The 6,973-nt window shown below is 37.4% G+C and overlaps 1 protein-coding gene across 1 annotated transcript; it reads left to right on the top strand.

Moving 5' to 3' along the window:
* Positions 1–2,084: 2,084 nt before the first annotated feature.
* On the top strand, positions 2,085–6,236 carry LOC103515874 (glycine receptor subunit beta-type 4-like). Its single transcript, XM_026828440.1, has 3 exons — positions 2,085–2,135; positions 5,807–5,899; positions 6,009–6,236. Exons 1-3 carry the CDS (start codon positions 2,085–2,087, stop codon positions 6,234–6,236), a joined length of 372 nt encoding a protein of 123 aa, XP_026684241.1.
* The last annotated feature ends 737 nt before the right edge of the window (positions 6,237–6,973 follow it).

The raw sequence follows: 6,973 nt of genomic DNA, 5'->3' as shown, positions 1-6,973 counted from the left end.
CAAACCATATTGATATCGAATTAGTAATACCCCAAACCATATTGATATCGAATTAGTAATACCCCAAACCATATTGATATCGAATTAGTAATACCCCAAACCATATTGATATCGAATTAGTAATACCCCAAACCATATTGATATCGAATTAGTAATACCCCAAACCATATTGATATCGAATTAGTAATACCCCAAACCATATTGATATCGAATTAGTAATACCCCAAACCATATTGATATCGAATTAGTAATACCCCAAACCATATTGATATCGAATTAGTAATACCCCAAACCATATTGATATCGAATTAGTAATACCCCAAACCATATTGATATCGAATTAGTAATACCCCAAACCATATTGATATCGAATTAGTAATACCCCAAACCATATTGATATCGAATTAGTAATACCCCAAACCATATTGATATCGAATTAGTAATACCCCAAACCATATTGATATCGAATTAGTAATACCCCAAACCATATTGATATCGAATTAGTAATACCCCAAACCATATTGATATCGAATTAGTAATACCCCAAACCATATTGATATCGAATTAGTAATACCCCAAACCATATTGATATCGAATTAGTAATACCCCAAACCATATTGATATCGAATTAGTAATACCCCAAACCATATTGATATCGAATTAGTAATACCCCAAACCATATTGATATCGAATTAGTAATACCCCAAACCATATTGATATCGAATTAGTAATACCCCAAACCATATTGATATCGAATTAGTAATACCCCAAACCATATTGATATCGAATTAGTAATACCCCAAACCATATTGATATCGAATTAGTAATACCCCAAACCATATTGATATCGAATTAGTAATACCCCAAACCATATTGATATCGAATTAGTAATACCCCAAACCATATTGATATCGAATTAGTAATACCCCAAACCATATTGATATCGAATTAGTAATACCCCAAACCATATTGATATCGAATTAGTAATACCCCAAACCATATTGATATCGAATTAGTAATACCCCAAACCATATTGATATCGAATTAGTAATACCCCAAACCATATTGATATCGAATTAGTAATACCCCAAACCATATTGATATCGAATTAGTAATACCCCAAACCATATTGATATCGAATTAGTAATACCCCAAACCATATTGATATCGAATTAGTAATACCCCAAACCATATTGATATCGAATTAGTAATACCCCAAACCATATTGATATCGAATTAGTAATACCCCAAACCATATTGATATCGAATTAGTAATACCCCAAACCATATTGATATCGAATTAGTAATACCCCAAACCATATTGATATCGAATTAGTAATACCCCAAACCATATTGATATCGAATTAGTAATACCCCAAACCATATTGATATCGAATTAGTAATACCCCAAACCATATTGATATCGAATTAGTAATACCCCAAACCATATTGATATCGAATCAGTAATACCCCAAACCATATTGATATCGAATCAGTAATACCCCAAACCATATTGATATTGAATCTAGGCGCACGGCAGTGCGCCAGGCCAAGTTCCGGCCTGAGCACGCCAGTGTGTTATATTACACGAAGCATTTCGACGCATTTTTACCCCTATCATAACTCCGTCAATTTTCAATGTAATCTCACGAAATTTGGACCATATGTTAACCTATACTTCCTTATATGTTAACCTATACTTCTAGCCTAACCGGAAGGGGTAGAAAAAACGGTTTGAAAATCGCTAATTTTACTACTGCCCTTATTTTTTACATTTATGTTTTTGGTGGGATTAGTAATACCCCAAACCATATTGATATCGAATCAGTAATACCCCAAACCATATTGATATCGACGAGAGAGAGAGAAATATTGTAGGTATGATGTATACGTATGTTTGTATTCCGAGTGTGATACCTAATTTTTTATTGGAACATTACTGAATAAATATTTCTTTTAATAATATAGCAAAAATAATAAAAAATATACCATACCTAGTACCTGCTGTGAGCCGAACAGGATTAATCGAACAACATTAAACAAAAAAGAACCATGCATAAGTTAAAAGAGCCATCCATAAAGCAATGCCCCTATGGATGATTCCTTCCTGCTTCATACTCTCCAATTGTGTTCGAGTAAGATACACAAGACAAACAAAAACACCGAACTGTTTATTTTCTTTCTTCTAGATCTGGAATAAAGGGACTGCAATAATAAAGAACAGCAGATATAAGCAGAATTAAAGGATTTAATAAGACCTTGCAAGTAAAATAAAAGTTCAGTATGTATTAAGTTTCCATGTTGGCAATAACAAGTGTAGGTTTTGTTTTGGATTGAGCAGTAAAATTTGGTCTAAGAAAGTCATGAGCTGTGAAGATAAGCTGTGAGGTTTCAGCACGGCCTCATGATAAAAGCATGTGTAGAGACTGTAGAGTACCTACTGTAGAGTCATTGACTGAAATTCGGACCGAAATTCATATCAGAAGGGTAGTAAAAATTACTTACTCATGAATCTCTCACATTGATCCAGTTCGGTCCCCTGTAAAAACATGATGGTCCCAACCATAACATCTTCGAGAAAAAGGCACCTATACTACCTGTAGAACTTGACTGGGGCTCGAACCAAAAACCTCTAGAAACAGCAAAAAATAAATGGAAAGTGACATACCTAGGTATTTAAAATAGTAAAAAGAAGGGGAAAAAACTTCATAAAGGAAAGAAGAAGAAGAAGAATACCCATCAGGGACACACAAAGAACTTATACATTAGTGTTGGGGGAATAATAAAATTCTTGTGAAAACAATTTGAACTTTACTGCTGCTTTTAGTTCTTTAATATGAAAAGACAAAACGTCCTGACTTCTTGCTCACAATTCTCCCAGAAATCGTCTCTTGAGGTAATTTAATAAAAGTTTTAAAGTTTAGCAGTAAAAGGAGTGCGTACCTATGAAATTAAAATGGTGCCGGTGTGACTGATGGCTTCTATTACAAACAGTGTTTAGTGGATGGGACTTTTCCTGAGGAAGCAACCTCCGTGGCCGAGTGCCTATCACACTTGGCTTCCACACCGGAGATCCCAGCTTTGAATACCAGTTTTGGTCGAAGTTTCTTCGACTGTGTCTAGTGTGTCTTTAAACTATGGGTCTATGGGTCTCATGAGGACAACTCAGTAGCTTCTTTGAAGGAGGTTTTTTATGTTTGATAGACTGAGCTGAGACTGTTGAGGTCTTCTCTTCCCGAAAATGAAGAGACATCAGGATAGGAGAACTGTACTTGAATATTTCGTAACGAAGTATACGAGCACTTGATGACAGAGCCCTCTGTGATTCCAATAATAATCACCTGTGAATAATAATCATTGAAAATGAAAACCGTGCTACATTACTAACAATTAAAATGAAAATAAAGGTCCCTTTTCTAAATCTAGTAGCTCGTGGTATTACTGTAGAGGTGGGGTAGTTAGGGAGAGGTATTACTATAGAGCAGGGGTGCACTAACTCAAGGTGACCGCGGGCCGCATTGGAACTTATAATGTTGGCCGCGGGCCGCATTAATTTTTTAGCTGTAAAATAGGTATAATTTTGTAGACAGCATCTAATCTTACCTTTCTTCAGCTCTTTTTTTTTCCCTTAAAAATTGATTTTTCCTTTAAAATCGAAATGATCTCGCGGGCCGCACAAAAGGAGTTGGTGGGCCGCAGTTTGTGCACACCTGCTATAGAGGTAGGGTTGTTAGGGTTAGATAGGGGGAAGTATTACTGTAGGGATAGAGTGTAGGGTAAGATATTGGTTTTCCTTTGCACTAACTCAAGGTGACCGCGGGCCGCATTGGAACTTATAATGTTGGCCGCGGGCCGCATTAATTTTTTAGCTGTAAAATAGGTATACTTTTGTAGACAGCATCTAATCTTACCTTTCTTCAGCTCTTTTTTTTTCCTTAAAAATTGATTTTTCCTTTAAAATCGAAATGATTTCGCGGGCCGCACAAAAGGAGTTGGTGGGCCGCAGTTTGTGCACACCTGCTATAGAGGTAGGGTCGTTAGGGTTAGATAGGGAGAAGTATTACTGTAGGGATAGAGTATATAGGGTTAGATAGGGGGAAGTATTACTGTAGGGATAGAGTATAGGGTAAGATATTGGTTTTCCTTTTATCTACTTTACAAGTTAGCGTTAGTAATCTTCATTTGCCCTGATAGTGTGAATATTAGGAAATAGTGACTAGTACAGTGGTGGCATTTATATAACCTCGTAACATAATGGAAAGAACCAGCGAACCGAACTAATTACACAGGGTGTGTGGAAAATCACGATGTCCTCAAAATCATTGGCAACTATCGTCCAGAATCATTCCAGTCTAATCGAAAAAAAAAAGAAATTCTACAGGGATCGAAAACGCGACAAGACAGATTCGCTGCCCTCCAAACTTACTATACTAACTAGGCTGACTATAACATGTGGGTTTCAGTACCTATTTTAGCCTTTTATTCAGACGTCAGAATTACACAGGGTGTGTGGAAAATCACGATGTCCTCAACATCATTGGCAACTATCGTCCAGAATCATTCCAGTCTAATCGAAAAAAAAGAAATTCTACAGGGATCGAAAACGCGACAAGACAGATTCGCTGCCCTCCAAACTACTACTAACTAGGCTGACTAACATGTGGGTTTCAGTACCTATTTTAGCCTTTTATTCAGACGTCAACTTCAAACAGAAAGTCCGATCATGCTGCAGTTTGCGTCAGGACGGGTCAGGATGCTGTATCTTGCCCTCACCCTATAGGTAATACCCCGGGAACATTAGAGGAATAGATTTTAATTACAATCAATGGAACTTGTGGCTTCATATCCCCCATTAAGAGGCTTAGAGCACCCAATTTCCTTTCAAGTCGTATGGAGGTAATTTTGCGTAGGAAAAGCACATGGATCTAATTTGTGGTTATTGCACAGGGAACAGTTTATTGGATTTTGTTGCAATTTCATTCTCATGCACCGCCCCGCCCGCCACAGGTTTTCTGCAAACGCAGCATTTGCACTATATTGAGTATTCAGCGCTACTATTAAGAGATCTTTAAAAATAATGGGGAGATTATTTCTCTCTTAGAAATAGAATTTGCATGAGATAAGAACTGTACTATTAGAACGCCCCACAGTCAGAGTATCTAGCTTATAAGTTTATAATCCAACTATACAAAATTAGCTAAGATCTTTCTATTAGTTTGAACTTGAACTTAAGTTTCTAGGATTAACCGCAAGTATCCATTAACACGTTGAGTGCTACAATTCCCATGGGGGTGTTACACCATTCCAAGAGCCAAGAGTTGTTTTGAAACTCTGAAACGCCATAATATTGTTGTTCCAGGGTGTTTCTTGGGAGAATGTGGTTGAGCTGTAACTTGGCACATTGATTCTGAGAGGGAGGTAAACTTCTTATGGGTAGGTAATAGGTATACTTATCTTACGCCGAAGTTCACCCCATGATATGGCCAAATCTCCGCATTCAATGCTCACTGAATGAGATCTTGATATAAAGATGCTTCAGAGAGACGGCCAATTTTCCGGATGTACCTATCTCGAACCTGAATTAAATTTCCTGATTATGATGATAATATAAATGATATGTTGTAGTGCTATCTGCTTTACTTACCTGCTACCCCCTCAGCTCAGAGCCAATGTCTACTCAACTAAACTCTTGGAACCAACATAACATTCACTTCAACCAAATTTTCCATTTTGTGAAATTTCTCTTTAACCGAATTTTCTCTGGAATTTTTCTCTGACCAAATCTTCTCTTCTCCGATGTTCACAGGACTACGAGGTGGATCTCTACCTGCGTCAGAAATGGCAGGACATATGTTGTAGTGCTATCTGCTTTACTTACCTGCTACCCCCTCAGCTCAGAGCCAATGTCTACTCAACTAAACTCTTGGAACCAACATTCCCTTCCAACCAAATTTTCCATTTTGTGAAATTTCTCTTTGACCGAATTTTCTCTTCTCTGATGTTCACAGGACTACGAAGTGGATCTCTACCTACGTCAGAAATGGCAGGATCAGAGACTCAAACATCACTCCATCACGAAAACCCTGGACCTGAATGATCCAAACCTGGTGAAAGCTATCTGGAAACCAGAAGTATACTTCCCCAACGCTAAACATGCTGAGTTTCAATATGTTACCGTACCCAATGTGTTGGTGAGGATAAACCCGGACGGCGAGATATTGTACATGCTCAGGTGAGTAGAAATAAACTCAGACAAGCTGGGTTTGAATCCCTGCTGGAACGGAAATTTTGCGACCAAACTTTTCAGTTTTCGCGGAGGCATGGAATGTAATAATTACGAAAGTAGTCTCTATTGCTGAGTTTCAATATGTTACCGTACCCAATGTGTTGGTGAGGATAAACCCGGACGGCGAGATATTGTACATGCTCAGGTGAGTAGAATAAACTCAGAGTACCTACCAGGGTTCGAATCCCTGCTGGAACGGAAATTTTGCGACCAAACTTTTCAGTTTTCGCGGAAGCATGTAATGTAAATGTAAAAATGTAATGTAAAAAATTAAATGTAAATGCAGTAAACAGTCTATCGAATTCTCGAAAACATAGCTCCTCCGCGGTCCCGAAATTTACAAAAAAAAAAAAATCATCCACACTCACTTTGTTAGATCAAAGACAATCAAATGGAATTTCCCTCTGATGTTAATTAAAACACGATTGTGAAGCAAAAGCAATCCAAATAATACTTTACACCCTCTATATGTAGCTTTCTACAACATCGCAGCGTAAAAACCTAATCAACTTTTTCATCGGTTATAATCTTTTATCTTTTTTTATGATTGTTCATTAATTATATTCTGTGATGTATGCAGTATGCTTTACACTCACAGTTCTTTATTGAGAAGGGAGGAGAGGAAAGATGTGGAAGATGAGAGAAGAGAAGAATTTATAGGTAGGGGGGGGGGGGTGTGAGGTGGAA

The sequence above is a fragment of the Diaphorina citri genome, unplaced genomic scaffold, assembly GCF_000475195.1.
Source record: "Diaphorina citri unplaced genomic scaffold, Diaci psyllid genome assembly version 1.1 scaffold1433, whole genome shotgun sequence".
NCBI classification, from domain to species: Eukaryota; Metazoa; Arthropoda; class Insecta; order Hemiptera; family Psyllidae; genus Diaphorina; species Diaphorina citri.
Note: the sequence above shows the minus strand (reverse complement) of the source record. Positions and strands in the feature narration are given on the sequence as shown.

Coding starts and splice junctions, on each gene's coding strand:
- LOC103515874 (XM_026828440.1), top strand. CDS start 2,085: ATGCCCCTATGGATGATTCCTTCCTGCTTCATACTCTCCAATTGTGTT. Junction 2,136..5,806: donor TACTCTCCAATTGTGTTCGA/GTAAGATACACA, acceptor CGATGTTCACAG/GACTACGAGGTGGATCTCTA. Junction 5,900..6,008: donor TGCTACCCCCTCAGCTCAGA/GCCAATGTCTAC, acceptor TGATGTTCACAG/GACTACGAAGTGGATCTCTA.